We start from the raw sequence: 20,968 nt of genomic DNA, 5'->3' as shown, positions 1-20,968 counted from the left end.
CTGTGACCTGTCTCTGTCACTGTGACCTTGAATGTTTTCCACGGCATGTGATGCTCTGCAGGTGCTGTAAATTCCTTCTGCTCAACGATTTCACTCCAGCAAGCTGCTTATCAGGCGCTCTTTTGAAAACTGTGTTCATATTTCATTTAGGAAATTATTCAGCAGCTATAAAAGGGGAAAATTCCTATTTATAGCACGAGAACTTGCATCAAATAGGACACTGAATTCTCAGTGATAGAGGAAGTGACCTGTTCTGTAATGCAGCAATATTTCTGCTGGAAAGAAACAGCGTCTCAGTTGGGGGGAAGGGATGAGAAAGCCTTGGGCCATCTCTTTCCATTAAAGATGTGCTGCAGACCTAAAAATGTAGTATCTGGCCTTGTCCCTTCCTGCTGAAACCATCTGTGAATGATACTGCAGAAAACCCTTTCACTGTGGATTTGTGGTTCACAGTAATGAGTCCGATGGCTCCTGACGGTCTGTTCTGCAGTCGGTCTTAAGTTTCTGATCGATATCTGCTCCCCGACCTTCACCCGGGAGCAAAGGAGAATCCCCACAGAGAGCGAGTGCTGTGGACAAGGAGCACAAATCCCTGGCTTGGGTAGAGCTTGTGTGGGGGGTGAGCGTGGCACACGTTTGTACAGCCCTAGTGCAGGAAGAGCACGTGGGACTGAGGAACAAAGAACTGGCAATGCATGGGGAAGGTGGGAAGAGCACAGTGCTGGTGCAGTGCCATGTGGAGGCACCTACGGTGACAGCTGTGGAGGTGACTGTATTTCATCTGAGCCTGCCACCCTCACTGCAGCTCTGCTCTGCTTTCCCTTCCCCTGGGAATGCTGTGCCTTCCCCCTGGGCCATGCTGCTGCTGTTTGCCCCTGCGTGCTGCTGTTCCCTGCTGTCTCCTCTATGGCTCCTTAGCAAGAGCTGCAGTGGGTGATACCAGGCGAGGCCCTGAGAGGTGGAGGACCGGAGGATGGGATTCCCTTCATGTTGCCGTGGAAACAGTTGGGAGGGAAGCAGTAAAACCGAGGCTGGCAGGGAGCGCTGGGCGGCTGCGGAGGCAGGACCGTGCTGACATCACGCGGGGAGGCGGTGTGGGGAAGGGAGAGCAAGGGAGGCTGCAGAGGGAACAGAGCTGCATCCAAGTGGGCTCCGGGCAAGGTAAGAGACCCCAGGGGAGCAGGGTAGGGGGGGTTCTACGAGCGGCTGCAGGCTCAGAACCTGCTTTGGCATCCTTCTGACTAACATGCTGATGTGGAGGGTGTTCCTGGGCAGCAGCAGCATTATACAATGCTCTGACAACCTGGCACAGCAGGACTAGGCTTTTAGGGACCCGGTCAGAGCCTGACTGCCTGGTGCAAAGCTGCAAATGCATCTCCCCCAGGATATCAGTGTGTCACTCCCTGCTGGGAAAGGCCGGGCATACCTAAAGCTCCAGGACTGTGCAGCAGCTCTAATCCTTCTGAAGGAGGGGAGTGGAGTTCCCTCTTTGGATTATAGTACAAACCTTTGAAGAAATGAGAAGTTTGGAGACCCAGTCTACCTGAGCTGCATCAATCTAATAGGAGGCTGTAAGCAGAGCTTGTGCGTTGGAGCCAAGCCCAGCAGTGAGCATTTGGGATGGGTATCCTAAGCTACATGACTCAAGCAGTCTCAGGACTTACCCAGCCCATGCAGGAAGCAGTTGTTCCAGGAAAGGCAGCCTGGTACACGTTTATTGCTGGGAGTTCTCTGGATGTGGATCCTGGGAATCCGCAGACCTTGGAGGCAAAAACCAAAGCCCTTGAAATGCTTTGCATGTCATGTTGTCTTTTAGCGTAACCATTGCATAAGGGGATCCAATCTGTTAGCAGAGGGAACGAGGGGTGACGGTCACCTCTGTGCCCTGCAGCATCCTAGTGGTACCTACGCATTCGATTGGCCCAGGGGAATTTCATCTGTTCCTACTCCAAAAGCTTGGCTTGTTTGTTAATGCCCGGAAAAGCTGATGTTGCAGCAGCTCTGATTCTGTAGCAGAGGGGTGTGTGGACTCCACACCAACATAGAGGATGGGCTGGGCACATCTTTGCCCATCAAGACCCACAGTGTGTATCTGACTAAGCAAAGAACTTCTAGGCTTAAAGCCCATTGCTGGCAGCCCCCTGCAGGTATCGCAGACCAGTGGGGAGGAGAGGCACAGAGCAGAACTTCAAGTGGAGATGAGGCAACTTTTGTCATTTTGTTGGCTGTTTTTTTCACATCAGAGATCCGGGAGGAGCCAATGCCCATCACAGCCATTTCACTGAGAAAAGTTCCATGCTTCCTATGTTTGTGGTATCACAACAAGACTCGTCATTTAAGGAGCTGGGGAGAGCAGTGGGGCCATGGAGAAACGCAGTCTGGGATGTCTGAGTGTACGTGAGAAAGCAGAATTGTAAAAGGGAGCATAAATACGCCTTCATTAGGGAAGGCTGTTGTTGCAAGATGCACCACCTTCCCCCACACAGATGCTGGGTCTGTATGAAGCATTTGGGAGTGGCCCAAGTTGGCCAAACTGCTGCTTATTTTATGGTAACGCTGCAAAAAGCAACAGCTTGTGCTGCTGTGTGGGATTTCTGCAGCAGTGCTGTGCTGTGCCCCACACACAGAGGCTTTTAGCAGAGTGAGGAGAGGTGGCAGGGCTGTCACCCAGGTGGCTGCACAGTCAGCTGTGCTGCATACGTCTGTCGTGGGCAGGGAGGGGAGGAGAGGCTCTGGCAGCAGCTCCTGCCAGCTTCCAGTGCTGCACAGGGCAGCTGGGGTAGGAGGGAGCCGGCTCCGGGTGGCCCCAAGCATTCCCAAATGAGACTCTGCCTGTCCTGGTTGCAGCTTGGGAAGGGTTAACTCTGCTTTCCTGCAGCTCCAGTCCCTGAGGTATCTGCTGGCCATGCAGAACTGCAAACACAGCCAGGGCTGCTTCTAGGTTGTGCTTCATCTTGATTTTTTCATAGATATCCAAAACACAGTGGGGGAACGGCAGCAGAACGACCTGCAAGCAGAACACCCCAGTCTACCCTCCAAGTCCTTGACCTTCCCCACTGTTCCTCCTGCTCACTCAATAACTTGCTTACACTGCAAAGGGGATGATCATATGAATATTACACAGCCCGGCATCTGCACATCAGCTGAAGCAGCTGAGTGTCTCCAGTGTGCTCTGAGAGCCTCCATGCGATGTCTCTCCCACAGCTGTTCTCTATTATGTGGGGGTTTGTCCCCTGCTGTGAGGGCAATAGGCACAAGACCTATTTGTGGCACTTCTTGTGCCCTTTGTAAGGGAGGCAGAAGGGCAGACTTTTCCACCCCCCTAGAATGCAATAGGTGGATGCACTGGGAGCTTGTGCTCTGCTGGCTGTGAGCACCCAGCCCAAAACAAATGTCCCTGTGAGAAAACAGGGCTGTGGACCTGCAAGACTCTGCAGAGGGCTGGGGCACTGGGAGAAGCTGCCCTTGTGCCAGGGTCCAGAGACGGCCCCAGGAGCTGAGCCAGGTCCTGTTGGACGTACTAATCCTTCCTGTTCCAGTCTCTCTTGGCCATGACTCCACTGCAGAGAATGTTTTCCTGCTCCTTTGGCAGGAGCACACACAGATGCCTGCCCTGTGTTTGCCTTCACCCTTACCCAGTGCCTGCAAGCACCAGGAGGGCAGTTGTGCACCCAGGAGAGCAGGTCGGTGTGTTCCCAGTGCTGCCCTGGGGTCCCCTCTGTCATCTCCCTAAACCTGGGGTGGAATTTCCCTCTGCTGAGGCTGCCGTTTGTTTAATAGCTGAGGTTACTTGAGTAATCAATAGTTCCCTGTTTCTTACTGGAAATATTATCCCTTTGGCTAAAGCAGCATTTCTAACATCTTATAAACCTGGCCTTAACTCTCATCTCTGGGAGGGAACCAAGATGTACCCTCCTGAACTTACACAGGACTCTGCTCCTTTTTTAGTTACTGCCAGCAGCTTTTTTCCTTGTTTTTTCAATCTACCTGGGAAAGGCTGGAAGCACACAGAGAAACCACCGAGGTCGTCTGATTCCTGTCAGTCTCAGCCCCTCTCTTGGTTCTGCTCCAAGAGCTCATTTTCTCTGCTTGCTTCTCCAAGAAAGGTGATGAGGACAGAGTCAATGGGATTCGTGTGGCCATGCACATTGCTGATACAAATCCCAGCCCACAGGCTCCAGGAGAACTTGGCTCCGCTGCTGCCAGGAGAAGAAAAGCTTCGTGTCATACAGCAGGCCCAGTGCAGGGCAGGACCAGGGCTGCAAGACAAGGTGTCCATAGCAAGGCCACATGGCTGTGAATAACATTTCCTTGCAAACACTCAAAGACCCTGGAGCTGGATTTCCACTGGCTCCATCCCAGGCCCTGAATGGCTGGACAGTAGTTCTGAGCTGCAGTTTCCACTGACTGAAGGTGACCACAGTTTGTTCTGCCACTGGGACAACAGAAACACCCTTACTGTGCACTGTTAGCATCTCCACATGCCTCCACTATTTCCAAACCAAACGAGGTCACAAAGACCCAAGAGAATCCCACTTCCCCTCTTCACTGGAACTCTTCTTTCTGCCTCACGTATGCCTTTGTTGCCATCTCTCGCATGCCAAATGCAGGAACAAACACTGGGGTTTGGCAGGGCTCGAAGCCTTGGCTTCTCAGATGGGAAAGAGGCATTCTTGGTCCATAGCCCAGAGACAGGGTTTTGCTCCCTGTCCACTGCCAGGTTCTCCAGCTGCAGTTTTGGTGCTCATCCCGTGCTGAGAGCACTGTTCCTACATGTTGGGACTGGGCAGCACCCCTGGGTGCTGGGCTGTGAATCCGGGGGGAGTGGGGCAGAAAGCTAGTTTGCTTAAACACTAGGTATAGCAACCCACAGATGAGATCAGCCCTGGAGAGGGAAGAGGGCTTCTCATGGTAGCAGAGAAATAGGGCCAGGAACAGAGAGGGGGAAAAGAGGAATTTCATGGCTACATTACATGTGGGCTCTGCTTGAAGAGAAGTTAGAGGGAATGGGCTTGTGGTTGTGGCATCAGACCAGGAGAAGGAAGAGGTGGCTCAGTGGTAAACCCCAGTAGAACAAACCCTACCCGCTGTTCCATGACAGCCCTGGAAAAGGGGATGCTCATTCCTTGTTCCTGCTTGTAACAACATAACATAATGGAAAGCACAGCAGTGAAGTCCTGGGCTGCAGCAAGGGAGGACTTGCTCAAATGTAACAGTCATGGACCTTGGCCCTGCTTTCCCACCTGGTGCTCCGTTACTGTTTCAGGCTGTGACTTTGCATATCCCCTACACTGCTATAGCTTCCCTCTCCCCTGTCCATCTTGTTCCATATGCTCCAGGGCCATAGTATGATGGTACACAGGACTGCTGGGAGAGCAGTTCCAGTCTGAGCCAGGCTATAAAGCAGCCAAACCAGGCTGAGGAAAGATCATATCTGAGACAAGAGAATTCTGACTGAGCCAGTTTTCAGTGAGGAGCTCCTACATTTCCCACCTGGTTAGTGCTGGCTCAGCCCTCTGGAAAATCACACGCATTTTCCTTGCTGCTGGGCCAGCGGTCTGGGAGCACCACGCTGCTCTCCCCATCCTGGCAGCCAGAGGGACCAGAATCGACTCCTTTCCCCTTTTCACAGCTGTTGCTGGTTATGAAAATGGGAACATTCCCCAGCCAGTTCTCAGCAGGAACTGCCCCTTTCCAGGGCTGACCACAAGGGCTGTTTCTTCCTCCTCTCCTCACATCTCAGGGAAAATTTCTGCCTCTGGTGTTGACTGAAATGAAAAGTTGGTGAATTCAGAAGGAAATTCTGCTTCATTCAGGAAGAGAAAAACCTTTGGAACCGCTCTGAGAATTTCTGAGTACGAGAATTGGCTTGGAAATATCCTGGTGGTTTTATAACCTTTAATAACATCTGTACTTCTGTACCCAGATAAGGGTCATCACATCATTCTGAGATGTGAAATTAGGTGATATTATCCCCATAGAGAAACCAGGGAAGAATTTTCTTCCTGTCCTTCCCCATCCTCTTGTGATTGTCATTGCTCAGCTTCTGCAAAGCAAAGGCATTACCCAAGGCCAGCATAGCACAGCCTGGAGTATGGAGCAGAGCACAGGGCCTGTTCCCATGAAGTTTGAAAATAAGCTCTACAGTGTGACACTTCTGGAGGTGGCAAATGGTTTGAGAACGTTACCTCAGACAGAGCAGTGAGACATGGCAATGCTGAAGGGGCTCCAGATAAGGACTGGTCGTGCTGATAGGAGTTGTGTTGGAAGTTTCCCTAAGGCTTTTCTCTTCCCAGATGTCAACTGGTGCTTCATGGCATCAGGCCTAAAAGTCCTTTGAAGCCAAGCAGCTCCAAGACAAACCCCAGCCACCACCTGGCCATGGCAGCAGGTCCCTGGCACTCAATTCACTGGGGTCTTCTCCCATTAGAAGGTCACTGAAAGCTCTGGATTATACCCAGGCAGCATGGATACTGTAACATGCAAGCCCTGAAACTGCAGCGCCTGCTCCACTACACAGCAAAATAGGTCGTGCATCAGCAAATGAAAAAGGACAGATGGTGTCTGCTAATACAGCTTAGTTTATGGCCTGCAGGATTAACTCACTAACTGTCATGCCTGCAGAAGATAGGAAATGGGTGGGTTGGGTGGAGGAAACACAGCGTGCCCAACCCTACCTGTTTGTAAGGTGCACGAGCTGGAAAGGATGTCAGATGCTGTGAGGTTTTAAGATGCTGCCAAAGCGCTGCCAGCACAGCATCTCTTCTGGGGCACTAATGCCTCGTACCAAGCTCTTCTGTCCAGCCCCAGGTCCCACACTACTACTGCAAAGGTCAGCTCTGTAAAGAGAAAGATGCTGAGCCATGCAGGCGTCCCCAGCAGAGACAGGGACACCAGCTGCAGTCTGTGCACCAACAGCCACTCTGCAGGAGTGAGCCGCAGCTTCCTGCCCTGTGCCACCTGGGGGACAGTCTCCAGCTCAGCCTTTTGAACTCCCGAGCACCCCGTGTCTGCAGGAGTGAGACAGAAAGCCGAGGCAGAAGCCTCAGGTCTTTTCAGTGCTTTCTATGTGACACACTGTTCTCCTTTCCTGGAAATCAGGCCAGTGCCTCACTCTGTGCTCATTGCAGAAGACAAGCTCTGTGCCAGCACCGTCACTTCTCTGCATCTGCTGTCTGAGGGCAAAACAAACCCGTCCCCATTTCCCCACAATGGTTCTACTGAAGGTTTCACCCTGAACTTCGCTATGTCAGCTGTGGCCAGGTCTGCTCAAACCCTGCAAGATGCTGAGCTCCCCAAAACATCGCTGCCATCACAAGGAGGGGATCCCGAGGACTCCAGCCCCGCTGTGTCTCTTGCTCTCCCCAAGTGTCACTGACAGGTGGCTGCCACCCGCGGCCAGAGGTGTTTGTCACCCCCACTGTCTCCTAACCACAACCAGCTGTCACAGGCACTGGGGTTTTCTCCACTGACTAATTTGCCTGTGTTTATGCCAACACCAAACACGTAATTGTCTGTTTAACAGCTCGGGTGAGGAGGGAGTCTGGCTGCTTCCTTGTATCGAAGGGATCAGACCAGCACTGATGGCAGCACCCTGCTGCCTAAACCTTCCCAGTTATAAATCCCGTATCATTAGGGACAGCAGGTCACCAGGGAGAGTGAATTGAGAGCAGTGATCATTGTCACTTCTATCACCAAACTGTACAGAGGGTGTGCAGGACAGCAGATATATAAGCAAATCAGAACAGCCTGTGCTTTTATAAGAAAAGGAAATGCTTTTGTAGAGGTGAGAAGCATATCAGATTACTATTATAAGCAGTTGCTTAACGCTCCGTACCTTTACGTCATTACTGAAGCAGACATTTATCTCTACGTCCTTGCTCGGGTTCTCCTTTTGGTGTGTGTGTATCTGCAGCAGGGTCGGGCCTGTGGCCCATTTGGCTGAGACCTGGGCAGGCAGGATGCTGAGCCACGCGGGCACTGACCCTCCAGGTTGTTCCCCCTCAGATCCCCCCACCTTCCACCTCTTCTATTGGCTGCTGACAAGACTTGCCACGTGTGTAGGTGGCTCCCAAGCTGGCAGGATGATTCCCTGCACCCCCCACCTCTTCTCATAAGCATTCAGGACTCCGAGGAGGGGGAGCACAGCGTTCCTCTGTCTGCAATCCTGTTCTGCCAGAGCTGTGCGATGCTTTCACAGTGTTCCATGTGGCAACTCCCTCCTGGGATCTCACATGATAGCATCTTCCATGGAAAGTCACAGCAGGGAGTGGAAGATTGTCGTGCAGTATGTGTGGGTGTTACAGGAGAGCGGAGTAGGATGAGGAGATGGAGGGGAGAGGGGGTGTAACCATACAGCAAAGCAGAATCCTATTGAAAGAGCCTTGAATTCCTGAGCTCAAGGCTCCCCTCTCCTGTCTTTTGCTCTTCATTTAAAAGAATGTCAGTCCTTGTCAGTCCTGCAGAGAACAAGGGAATCAAGCAGAACCATCTCTTTGTTTCCTGAGCACGTCTCATGGGACCACAGGAGGCAAACAGAACATGAACTAACGAGATCAGTCCAGACAGTGTGTGCAGTGGCAACACTGGGGAGAGCCCTCCCCAGCCACTGTTGTTTTCCCCAGAGAGAAATAAACGTCTGTTAATGGCATCTCCATCTGAGAAATGATCAGAGTGCACTGCCATTACAAACCAGTGGCTCCCCAGGGCTGCACAGAAAGTGACCCCAGTGAACTTCAGCTCTTGGATACGCAGCTGTTACCTCATGTACACAAAGCATCCCCCATTGCAGATCTCAAAGCTCTCAGAGTGAGAACCTTCCACAACTCACAGCAGCCAGTCCTGCGCTGCACAATGCAGAGCTGGGACTCATAGCAGAGGAATATGGGATGCTCACATGCTGCTGGAGCAATGGCACAGGGAGCCAGGACGGGGTCACCACTGAGCTTTAAACTCCCTTTGAGCTGCATGGTCCAACTCCCTCACAGCTTTTACTTGGTGCTGAGCCTATGGCAGCCTCTCAGGTTCATTTGTATTGATGTACCTCAGTGCTCCTAGAACCCTTTAGGAGCCCTGGCTGTGCCACTGAAGCAGGGCCAAAGGTCTCAGCCTGCCCAGAAACCAGAGCTGAGTCATTCCAGAGTTTTCCTGTTCAGCAACGAGGAAGAACTCCCCAGTTCAAGCTCCTGGTGGAAAGCCACTCCCCTCCTTTCCCATCTCATCCCACACGTGGCCATTTTGGAAGGCAGCAACATGAGCTGGATTTCCTCTGAACTCCATCTGCTCTGAAATGTAGCCGGTGACCCACAAATAACTGCGTGTTCATTTGGGGAAAGGGGGAGAAACTCTGAGAAGCCTCGTGTACTTCCAGAGAACTCTGCTGCAGGGAGGGACTCACACATCAGTGCCAAAACGACCTGGAGGTTCCAGGCAGATTGAACTCGGTGTGTCCTGCAGAACAGTGACAGGAGCCACAGGCAGTTATTCCCCAGGCAGTTATTCCCCAGATATCTGAGTAACCAGGAAAGGGGGTGGGGGCAGGCGAAGGAGACGTGGTAGAAGCAGGAGTTTCTGTTTCCCCAGCAGCAAAACCGAGCTGATGCTCGTCAGCCAGGGCCCCACTGCAGTAACATTCCCAGCCACAGCACACCCCGTGCCCTCCATGCAAATACTCCCAGTCTGAGAGCAGTTTCACAAGCCCTTCTCGGCAGCCAGTCTCTGCTTTCACTCTCTGAATTACAGAGGGGAGTTTTCATTACATCACCGGGGTTCTTCCTCCCCGAGGCCTGTGTCAGAGCAGCCACTTTTCTCTGTAGGGGTTTTCAGGCTGTGGGCGGCCGATGCAGTTCCCTGGAAGGCAGCTCTGTGCCCCTGAGATGGGCTGGATGCAGCTCAGCCCATAGCCCCAGCTGGGCAGTGCAGCACTCGTTGGCTGCAGCCAGTGCTGAGATGCGGCGCTCCCTGTGCTGATACTGGAAGCCTCCCTGGGGGATACAGCATTTCAGGCAGCTGTAAAAGCTGCCCGTGACAAATCCTGCTCTGAAGTAGCAGGGTTGGAAGTCAGCAGCATTCCAGCTTTCTGCCAGCGTAAGCAAGAACAAATTTGCCTATCAGAGCCGGGATTCGTTCACTGAAGCGTTTGAATTCTCTCCCTTTGTTGTTGTTTGTTTATATTTGAAAATGTCCCAAGTTAAGCAGTCAGGCTGATGCCTCCCCGCAGCTCACAGCTCATCTCACCTCCCTCCCAATCCGGTGCTGTTCCCATCTCTCCCAGCAGCCCTCCTCCATGTGCTCTGAGATTTAAATCTCAGTTTGAATCAAAACAAACTACCGGCTTCAAACTGCCCCCTCCCGAGGAACGTGCTCCTGGCCAGGGCTTTGGAAACTCCACGCTGAAGCATCTCAGCCACACACAGGACTTGTTTTCAGGCAGATGGTGCCCCCAGACAGTGGCAGTTAGAAGCCCACATCCACAGCCGTGCAAGGACTGGCAAAAGAGCTGCACAGCACAGGAGCAGGGGAGGCAGAGGATGATGCCGAAGTCAGCGTGAGCCCCTCGGATCTCCCCCTCCACCTCCCAGTCCCACAGTACTTCGTATAAGGGAATGAGGAATCATTTCTGCCCTGTCAGCACATCACGAGCTGCTGCCTTTCCCAGGGACTCCAGATGGTTCTGCTCTCTGTGGCTGCATTACTGGTAATTCAGGCCCGCCTCACATGAGCTTTAGAGATGAAACCTTCCCACAATTAGTTACAGTCTGCTCTTGTGCTGCAGCGGACGCAGGGCTGAGCTGTCAGCGCTGCCTGGGAGCCCCATCCCACACACAGGCCCTGCCCAGGTTCTCTATTTTGGTCAGGAGTGTGATTTTTTCAAGTGAAATCGTCATACCAAGACAGTCTGAGCCGCAGATGGGTGGTGACAGCCATTTGAAAGCATCTCATGCCCTAGCTCGGAACTGAGCTGATTTCATCATCTGGATTTACACCGCTGTAACACTCCTCCTTCTCTGGCCTTTCCCACCAGTGAAAGGGGAGAGGATCCTTTCACACATCAGGGCCCTGCATCAGATCACAGCATCGCCACCCCTCCACACAGGGTGGTAACAGGAGCTGGCAGCACAGCAGGGAAGCTCAGTAACTCACACTGCTCTGGGGCAAAACGCTTCCCAGACACCCCTGCGATATCACAGCCTCAATTGGAGAAGAACTGCTCGGCTCTCTTCCTAAATGATCTTGCTAGTAACAGAGTTCTTGATCCCCATTTAGCAGAGTTTAGCACTCTGAGGCCAGTCCCAAACGTGGTCCAAAGCTTTTCAGCTGGGCCAAAGGCACATGGATTGTGGCTGGAATGAGGTGAGGGAGGGCTGACAGACAGCAATGGGGAATGACTTGGATGCAGCAGGCAGAACTACAAGGGAAGGTGTACGGCAGGCACAGAACTAACAGAAACATCACAGAAAGTGATGGAGAGCTGCAGGGGCAGCAGGAGGGAAGGAAGCTTCACACGTGAGCTCACGCAGGTGATTTAGTCCCTCTGTGCCAACATTCATCCTTCTATCAAGCAGAGAAGCATCGTTGTTATCTCTGCAGCACAGGCAGCCTCGTGCTCTGCCAAAGCCCAGGTGCTTCCAGCAGCGCGAGCTGGGCTCGCTCAGCCTTGTTCTGCTGCCAGGCGATGGAAGGGGCCGATGCAGCAGGGAGGGAGCCCGGTGACAACTGCGAGCGATGGGCTCTGCCGAGGGGAACGATTCCGGCCTCACGTCCCCGGCACAAGGGGCAGCTCCTGCCGTGGGGTTACCGGCCCGTGGAGGTGAGGGGGGGTCTGCAGCTCTGTGTGTGCAGGGAGCCCTGGGGGGGTTGGAGCATCCCCGGCCCCGGCGCAGGGCGGCACAGGGACAGCCCCGGCGGGAGGGAGGGCTCGGGGGGGTCTCTGTGCGCACCGACCCCTTCTACGGACCCCTAACCCTAACCATAACCCTAACTCTAACCCCCACCCACACGGCGCAGCCTCGCCGCCCGCCCGGGCAGCCCCGCGGTCCGAGATGCCCCATCCGGACCGCACAGCCGGCGCTGCAGGGCGGGCATCGGGCCGCGGTGCCGGTAACGTCGGGGACCATCCCGCACCCCGAGGGGCTCCGCAACCGCCCCCCGCCCCGCGCTGCCCGCAACTAAAATGGCGGCGGCGGCGGCTTCGCCCCGTGCTGGGCGGTGCGGGCGGGGGGCGGTGCGGGGCGGGCGGGGCGTGTCTCGCTCACGTTCCGGTGCCGCTGTCGTTGCAGCCCGTCGGGACGCACCGTCCGGCTCCCGCCGCTCCCGGATCGTTGGCCGCTCGTTGATACCGTCGCCCGGCAACCGCCGCCATGGGCTCCGAGCGGGACTCCGAGTCGCCGCGCTCCTCGTCCATCCACTCGGCCGCCGCCAAGTGCCCGAAGCCCGGTCGCCGCCGCCGTCTGTCCTTCCAGAGCGTCTTCTCCGCCGCCGCCGCCTCCGCCGCTGGCGGCCGCCGCCGCGCTAAAGCCGACCCGCCGCCCGCCGACCCGCCGCCGCCCCCCGCCGCTCCTCCGGCCCCTCCGCCCCCTCCGCCGCCCCCTCCTCCGCCGCCGCCCCCCGAAGAAGCTCCGGTGCCGGTGCCGGTGTCGGCGGAGGGGAGCGGCGAGGAGGAGCTGGAGTGTCCGCTGTGCCTCGTGCGGCAGCCGGCCGAGAACGCGCCGCGCCTGCTGTCGTGCCCGCACCGGTCGTGCGGGGCCTGTCTGCGGCAATACCTGCGGATCGAGATCACCGAGTCCCGCGTCAACATCTGCTGCCCCGAGTGCAGCGAGCGCCTCAACCCCGCCGACATCCGCCGGCTGCTCCGCGACTCCCCGCACCTCGTGGCCAAGTACGAGGAGTTCATGCTGCGCCGCTGCCTCGCCGCCGATCCCGACTGCCGCTGGTGCCCGGCGCCCGACTGCGGGTGAGTGCGGGGAGGGGGCGCCGCCTCCGGGGGGGGCGGCCGGGACAGCTCGGAACGGGGCCCCTGTTCCTATAGGGGCTGCCGCCGCCACGGCTCGGGGAGGGTCCCCTGTCCCTTCCCATCCTGAGGCCCCAATACAACCTGCACTAATGGGACCTGCTGCCCTGGTTGGGTGCCGGCTCCCCGGGCAGCTCTGCCCCGTGCTGTGCTGTGGGAAGCCCTCATTGCGGGCTCTCTTTGCGTGTCAGGCAGCAGCCTGTGCAGAGGAGCCGATAGACCTGGGGTACCAAGACATCACACCGTGCTCAACACCAGGATTTGGCCTTGGGGACTGTGGAAATGCAGACTAGTGGGGATCCTCGCCGTGGGACGTGGAGGGGCTTTAACTGAGATGCAGTTTCCTTCATTTAAAAGAAAGCTTTCGTTTTCTGCACAAATGGGAAGCACGGAGTTTCCCCGCCGCGTGTATCGCAGCAGCTCAGGGCACTGTGCGCCTTCCTGGGGAGGAAGAAGCTGTGAACGGTCCCTGTTTCCCAGCAAGGATGACTGCATGGCACAGAGCAGTGATGTTGACTCATTATCCGTTGCCCAAGTGAGGAAATATCTGTCTGTCCAGAAGTCAGCCCGCCCAGACTGGGTGACTGCACTTATCGCTGCGCCGCTTTCATTTTCTCTTCTCTTTTCCTTTGAACAAACTCTGTCGGGTTTCTATTTACGCTTAAGGCAAAGCTGCCCAGGAAAGGCCTTTGTTCAGGGAACTCAGAGCAGAGCTGCAAAGTTCAGCCGAAATGGGGAGAGGTGCAGCCCCGGGCGGTGCTGCATGAAAGGAAAGTCTGACCCGGCAGCGGGGATGGAAAGTGGTGGGAGGGCTGTGAAGATTTAATCACTGCGCTGTCATCGCCGTCCAGTCCCGTGCAAACCAGTTGGTCTGTCCCAGGCCATTGCAGGGCTCTGAGCTTGTTTCTTCAAAGAGCAGCTGTGCTGGGATGTGCAGGAATCCCAGGTGCTGAGTGTTTGGTGGTGCCGGGGCAGGGTGGGCTGTGCAGGCTGAGCACCACGAGTGTCCCACCTCGCAGTGATGGAGCAAACCCAGCTCCTGAGTTCAGCTCTTTGTGTGACATTTGTCTGCTCTGTGCTTGGAAGGATCCAGCCCAGAGTGGTGTCAGCTCTGTGAGAGGGCCCAGGAACAGCCTGGCTGTGGGCTGGGGCAGATGGGTGTCATTCAGCTCAACCCAGGAGCCCATTAGTGAGGGGAGCAGTGCTGGGCATCCTGCAAACCACCCGGCTGTGCCCTCTGCACTTGGACAAAGGCTGCTGGAATCAGCCTCCGGCAGCAGGAGGGTTTAATCACTGGATTCGTGTGTCCCACCCAGTGCCTTCCATCGTGCTTATGTCAGAGCCGGGCTATGAATTATTTACTGTGGGCTTTCCCACCGTAGTGCTGGCACTGCACCCGTCCCCAGCAGCAACGTGGGCACACAGCACTGCTGGGCAGGACGCTGCTGCCCGCTGCCGAGCTGCGCTGTGGGCAGTGGGAGCTGCCATCCCTGTGCCCGCAGCATCCTGTGCCTGCACACCTACTGCAGTCTTTCGTAAACGGAAGAGCTGTGCTGAGCAGGAGGAGGGGAGCCGACACAACACCGAGCGTGTTGCCATGGAAATGCTGGGCAATGGATGCACCATCAGTCACAATACACATAATTTTCTATATTTGCAGCGTTTCCCCCCTCCCTGCTACAATCGGGCGGCAGTGGAGAACAACAGAACCTTTAAGCCCACTGAGCTGCGTGGGCTGAGCAATGTGAATGGGCTGAGGATGCTGCGGGACTCGGGTTCCCTGGGAGCAGAGTGTGGCTGTGACCGACAGGGCAGCCCTGGCTGCTGGGGTCTCAGAAGGGCACTGGGTGTCAGGTTCCCCTGAGCCAGAAAGCGTCCATTTAACAAGGCAGGTCAGGTGGGATGGATGTGTCAGCGCCGCATCCTGCGTGGGAGCTCCTTTCTCACTGACCTTGACTTTGGAGCCATTCTTCCTTTCTCTCATAGAGAAAGCTATGTAGGTTTCAGGCTTGTGGGCTTGTTCTTGCTGTTTGTTATTTCAGTTCCAGGAATGAAATGTAAACACGGAGGATTTTCATTTCTTGTGGGAGTACATAGAAAAACCCTAAATCTCTTATGAGGAGTCAGCCCAGAGCATGAAGTTGCTCCATGTATTGTGGGCTGCTCCGTGTCACAGGGCAGTGTCTGTTGGCGGTGGCACAGTGAGGATGCTCGGTGGGATTCTCCCCAAAGCCACACGGGAGGGCTCAGGGTCAGCACCCCACACTGCCCCCATCCCACCTCCCCCAGGCTGGGCTGATGCAAAGCCCACCAGCCTCCAGCCCCGCGCTCTGCCCAGCAGTGTTGTTGCTCTGGCAATTCTATCGTACCCCAGCATGAAGAAGTTGCTCCAACTCCCACGGGATGTGAATCATTGTGGTATGACACATTCGGTGGTTCTCACGCTGCAGCCTCTGAAAAGAAGCAACAAAACTTGAGCTGTACGAGTTCTAAATATAAAACCCTAAACGGGAGCTGTTCTCCTCTGACCAAAATGCTGAGGATGGTTGGCACCCAGTGCTGGAAGCCCACATCCCATAGGGTGGAGGTCAGCTCCACGCAGTGATCTATGTGCAGCCTTGTTGGAGGAATGTTGTGGTGCTGTTGGAAGGGGCTGATGCTCCATCTCCCTGCCTGCCCCCATTCTGTTGGTTTTACACCAGTTTGGGCTTAATCCAGAAGCAGGATCATTATTGTCTGTGCAGTCCTAGAACTGCTCCTGGCACAACTTCAGCCCTCCAGGCCGTACCCACCCTCACTCCCTGCTGTCCTACAGCTGCTGAGCTGCAGAGAGGAGCATCAGAGCCCAGAGCAGCAGAGAGGACAGGCAGGGTGAGCATCGATCGGGGGAATCGACAGTGAGAGCTGCCAGTGCTCACTGAGGAGAGGACTCAATATTGCAAGCTGTCTGTGTGAAGGAAGTTGCCTCAAGTAACCCAATTAGCAGCTCTTAATTTCAGGCTCTGCAGTGCGAGGCGCAGGACTGGAGAGCAAGAGCGTGTCAGGAGCACAGGGTGGTGCAGCACCTGCAGTGAGAGCCCTGCAGAACCCGGGCAGCACCGATGGTCTCAGGGCTGTGCTGGGCAGCTCTGCTGTTCTCTGACTGTCCACACCTTCCTCCCCAGCTATGCGGTTATTGCCTACGGCTGCGCCAGCTGCCCCAAGCTGACCTGTGAGCGGGATGGCTGCCAGACAGAGTTCTGCTACCACTGCAAGCAGATATGGCACCCCAACCAGACGTGCGACATGGCCCGGCAGCAGCGAGCGCAGACGCTCCGGGTGCGCACCAAGCACACGTCGGGGCTCAGCTACGGGCAGGAGTCTGGGCCAGGTAGGGGTTCATGTATCTGGGGTCACTCTGGGCTGTGAGGTGGGGGTAGGGAGCTCCTGTGGGGCTGTAATGTGATGGAAAGCACAGCAACAGGAGCAGAGCAGCACAATCCTAGGCTGCAGCAAGCGAGGATTTGCTCAAATGCAACAGCCATGAGCACAGTGATATGGGAAGGAAGCTGCAGCCCCAGCCCCTCCAGCTGCTCCCAAAGGCCAGGGCAGGGGCCTCCATGCCTTGCTGCTCCAGTTGCTCTGCTGCTCTTGGCCCATGAATCACCTTTGTGGAGCAATTTAATAATGGCTCTGACCTACCCTGTTGTCCTGGCTAGCACAGAGCAGGTATGACTTGTTCCCAGCACTGAAGCGTGCTCTGAAGCACATCCCATGCAAGGCCAGAGAGAGCTGTTATAGGGGCTGTTGCTTTCAGACCTTTGTGTCCAGGCAGATCGCTTTGGCGGGCGCTGTCTCATCACTGTTACCTTCTCAGTGTAAAGAGAAACCAAGGACACAACCAACTGGTTGTACCATCCCCACCCTCAGTGCTACCAAAGTTGATCTGAAAGCAAAGGCTCCATGTGTTACAAGGAAACCCCCCGTGCTCACACTGCTCCATGGCCTCCTTCCCCTGCAGCGGACGACATCAAGCCGTGCCCGCGCTGCAGCGCGTACATCATCAAGATGAACGATGGGAGCTGCAACCACATGACATGCGCCGTGTGCGGCTGCGAGTTCTGCTGGCTGTGCATGAAGGAGATCTCCGACCTGCATTACCTCAGGTGCTTTGCCTTCAGTGTTGTCCACTCACTCCTTGAGCTTTGGGTCTGTTTCTGTGGGAGTTGGCTTAGGGTTTCTCAGGGATCGCTCAAGTTTTAATGTGTTTTCTTCCTTCCATTAAGCCCCTCTGGCTGTACATTTTGGGGCAAAAAGCCATGGAGTCGCAAGAAGAAGATTCTCTGGCAGCTGGGCACGCTGATCGGCGCTCCTGTGGGCATCTCCCTCATTGCTGGCATTGCCATTCCTGCCATGGTCATTGGCATCCCTGTCTATGTTGGGAGAAAGGTAAGGATGGCAAAGCAAGCGGTGGGAGCAGAGGGATCCGAGCTCGGGGCGTTCTCCATGTTCTGTGCTCAAGGCATCTGAGCAGCAATTAGGGCTCTTGGGGAGGGTGGGTCTCTTCATAGAACCCAAATTCAGTTATCTTTTCTGAGCCCTGTCTTATCTCCTGGGCTTTGTGTGGGGAGAGGAGGCAGCGGCTGATGGCTGAATCCCCTGAGATGTCACACTGTGCCCCACCCCAGGCTGGGAGGAGGAACCCTTTTGGCACACCCCATGGCGGGGGCTCATAGTGTCTCCTGGTGTCTGCATTCTCACCTGGTGCCTGTCCTTCCCTCAGATCCACAGCAGATATGAAGGGAAGAAAACCTCCAAGCACAAGAGGAATTTGGCCATTACTGGAGGGGTCACCTTGTCTGTCATTGCCTCTCCAGTCATCGCTGCTGTCAGTGTAGGTAGGTGGGCACTGCATGGTTCCCTTCTTGCATGAGCATGGCTGGAAGTCGCAACCCAGAGAGTCTGCCCAGCAGAGCTCAGCCTTCAGCTCCTCTTCACTCTGCAGGTATCGGGGTCCCCATCATGCTGGCTTATGTCTACGGTGTCGTGCCCATCTCGCTGTGCCGTGGTGGGGGCTGCGGGGTCAGCACTGCCAATGGGAAGGGCGTGAAGATCGAGTTTGATGAAGATGATGGACCAATCACAGGTAGTGTGACAAGGGGGAGGGGAAGGGGCAAAGCGGGACCCTCTCACTGACTCTTGTATTGAGGTGAGGGGGGACTGGATAACTCCCAGATCTGAACATCAGCCTACTTCGGTTTAGCTAGGAGGAGATAGAATTATAGAATCATAGCATGGCTTGGGTTGGAAGGGACCTTAAAGATCATCCAGTCCCAACCCCCGCCCTGGGCTGGCTGCCCCCAGCTCAGGCTGCCCAGGGCCCATCTGTAGCCTTGGGCACCTCCGGGGATGGGGCACCCACAGCTCTGGGCTCCACCAATGCCTTGTTGTCCTCTGAGTGAAGAATTTCCCTGACTCCCTGCTGTTCCTCCCCACAGTGGCTGATGCCTGGCGAGCCCTGAAGAACCCCAGCATTGGCGAAAGCAGCATCGAGGGGCTGACCAGTGTGCTGAGCACCAGTGGGAGCCCCACGGATGGGCTCAGTGTGATGCAGAGCAACTACAGTGAGACAGCCAGCTTTGCAGCGCTGTCGGGCGGCACGTTGAGCGGCGGTGTGCTCTCAGGAGGCAAAGGGAAATACAGCAGGTGAATGGGGCAGGAGAAGGGGCTGGAGTTCCCAGGGCTGTGCTGGCTGAGCAGCTTTATGTGGGGTTCTGCTTTCCAAGTTGGGAGGTTACACCACGGTTTTACATGATGGTTTACTTCTCAGCTTGACTGCTGAGTAATTGGAGATGTGTTGATATGGCAGCCAAGATAGAGCCATGGCTCAGTGCTGCTTCTGTGGAAAGCTGTTCTTCTCAGGAATTACATGAGTCATGGATACAAACACTGCTTCAACTTTGCCATGGGAAACTAAATGGATTTCAGTAAATGGAGCCAAAAATTAAACTAAACGGGGGGATCCATCGGTGTTGAACACCGCTATGCCAACCTGGGCCAGCACTGAGCCCTTTGCTGACCTGTCACAGAAACATAGAATGGTTTGGGTTGGAGAGGACCTTAAAGACCATCCAGCTCCAACCACCACTGTGGGCTGGGTGCCCCCCAGCAGCTCAGACTGCGCAGGGCTCCATCCAACCTGGCCTTGAACACCTCCAGGGTTGGGGCGCCCACATCATCCACCTCATGGCACACAGAGAATGTTTGGTGCCCCCTGGGGACCACCTGAGGCATTTCTGAGCAACCCTCTCCCTTCCCGCAGGCTGGAGGTGCAGGCAGACGTCCAGAAGGAGATTTTCCCCAAGGACTCTGTCAGCCTGGGGGCCATCAGTGACAACGCCAGCACACGGGCCATGGCCGGTTCCATCATCAGCTCCTACAACCCGCAGGACAGGTGTGTGCTGTGGGTGTCCTGGAAATGTCTGCTCTGCAGGGGGTGGTGGGGTGCAGCAGGCTGCTCCCTGGTGGCTGCTGGCTGCATTGGTGCTGTGCCGGCACTGGAATGGAAGCACAAACCTCCTGCGCTGCGGTGCCCGTGGATGCCCTGGGCTGCAGCAGAAGTGATGCAGGGGTGCTTGTTTCTGCAGGGAGTGCAATAACATGGAGATCCAGGTGGACATCGAGGCCAAACCGAGCCACTACCAGCTGGCCAGCGGCAGCAGCACAGAGGACTCACTGCACGTCCACACCCAAATGGCAGAGAATGAGGAAGAGGAGGAGGAGGAGGACGGGGAGGAGGATGAGGAAGAGGAGGACGGTGAGCAGGAGCAGACGTGCAAACACCAAAGCTGTGAGCAAAAGGACTGCGTTGCCAGCAAAACCTGGGACATCACCCTGGCACAGCCTGAGAGCATACGGAGCGACCTGGAGAGCTCAGACAGCCAGTCAGACGACGTGCCCGACCTCACCTCGGACGAGTGCGGCTCCCCCCGCTCCCACAGCGCGGCCCCCTGCCCGCAGACCCCCAGTGCCAGAGGTGCTGAGAGCCCAAGTGCCCACCTGAGCCACTGTGCCCACGCCGAGGGCTGCAGGCTGGACGAGATGGTCACGCTGGAGTGCATCGAAGCCCGGGTGTGAGGTGCCCTCGTGCCCTAAAGCACACTGCTGTCATTGCATCTGCTGGGGCAGGGCTGTGTCTGTGGCTTCTCACAGCCCCCCCCTCGCCTCGGGGAGCTGCTGTTTCTTACACAACAAAAAAAGAAAACGGAAAATGCCCCCCCAACCCCCGCCCTCTTTTTGTTTTAATTTATTGGTTCAGGCTCTGTGAGGTGTGTACGAGTGTAAATATGTACGTGTGTCTGTACGTCTGCCATCGTCCGAAGGACCATTTGAATAAAGACTCTGGTTGTCCTTCGCCTCGCATCCAGCCCATCCTTTGTGCAGTCCACCCTGTGGTGCCTTTGGGTGCCTGTAAGCACCACCACAGGTTGGGCAGAAAGCCTGGTTCTGGAGATACAGGTTCAGCCTGTATCACCTCCTCGAGGGGCAGCAGTTTGCACACCAGGCTGCCCCTGCACTGCCTCGTCCATCCAGGGTGGCACATCCCCGGGGCTGTCCCCATCACCCGGCATTATCCAGCTGCAGTGTTCAGCCCCTCTCCTCCCCAGACCACCGTGATCCCAGCAGCAACCAACGGGTCTTCATCTTCCTCATCATTGGGCTCCTCACCTTCATCAGCAGAGCCCTCACCCATGGCCCCATGCTCTGCTCCCTGCAGTGTTCTGCCCTCACCTCTCAGTGCTCCTCTGCTCCCACCTGCAGCTCTATGTGTCATGTTGGCCATCCTGCTCTGTGTCCCCCTGCTGGGTGGGGGCAGGGTTTGTCCACCCAAAGCTCTCCATCCCCAGGTCTCCTTGCAGCCCCCTCCCACAGGACCCATCCCCATCCCAGTGCCCACCCCCCAGCACGGCGCAGCCATGG

General features: G+C 55.9%; 1 protein-coding gene across 3 annotated transcripts; it reads left to right on the top strand.

Annotated features, from left to right (window-relative positions):
• The first annotated feature begins 1,033 nt into the window (after positions 1-1,033).
• On the top strand, positions 1,034-20,402 carry RNF19B (ring finger protein 19B). 3 transcript variants are annotated; one of them, XM_015883553.3, is made up of 10 exons: positions 1,034-1,161; positions 12,279-12,952; positions 16,174-16,379; positions 17,010-17,154; positions 17,275-17,437; positions 17,772-17,886; positions 17,994-18,134; positions 18,487-18,694; positions 19,311-19,442; positions 19,636-20,402. In XM_015883553.3, the coding sequence occupies exons 2-10, from the start codon at positions 12,360-12,362 to the stop codon at positions 20,123-20,125; spliced, it is 2,193 nt and encodes a 730-aa protein (XP_015739039.1). In that variant the 5' UTR covers positions 1,034-1,161; positions 12,279-12,359; the 3' UTR covers positions 20,126-20,402. The 3 variants fall into 3 exon arrangements, with proteins under 3 accessions (XP_015739039.1, XP_085374634.1, XP_085374633.1); XM_085518507.1 differs by lacking the exon at positions 1,034-1,161 and adding an exon at positions 11,566-11,809; XM_085518508.1 differs by lacking the exons at positions 1,034-1,161; positions 16,174-16,379; positions 17,010-17,154; ... (4 more) ...; positions 19,311-19,442; positions 19,636-20,402 and adding exons at positions 11,549-11,809; positions 13,201-13,984.
• The last annotated feature ends 566 nt before the right edge of the window (positions 20,403-20,968 follow it).

The sequence above is a fragment of the Coturnix japonica genome, chromosome 17 (genome assembly GCF_054131305.1).
Source record: "Coturnix japonica strain WE chromosome 17, WE-NBRP24, whole genome shotgun sequence".
NCBI classification, from domain to species: domain Eukaryota; kingdom Metazoa; phylum Chordata; class Aves; order Galliformes; family Phasianidae; genus Coturnix; species Coturnix japonica.
The sequence above is the reverse complement of the archived record's forward strand: the minus strand, read 5'-3'. Positions and strand labels throughout refer to the sequence as shown.

Bases quoted from the DNA above. Each gene is read 5' to 3' on its own strand.
- RNF19B (XM_015883553.3), top strand. From the start codon at position 12,360: ATGGGCTCCGAGCGGGACTCCGAGTCGCCGCGCTCCTCGTCCATCCAC. The intron at 17,887-17,993 runs GTAGGTGGGCAC...TTCACTCTGCAG, and splicing joins CATCGCTGCTGTCAGTGTAG to GTATCGGGGTCCCCATCATG. The intron at 18,695-19,310 runs GTGAATGGGGCA...CCCTTCCCGCAG, and splicing joins GGCAAAGGGAAATACAGCAG to GCTGGAGGTGCAGGCAGACG.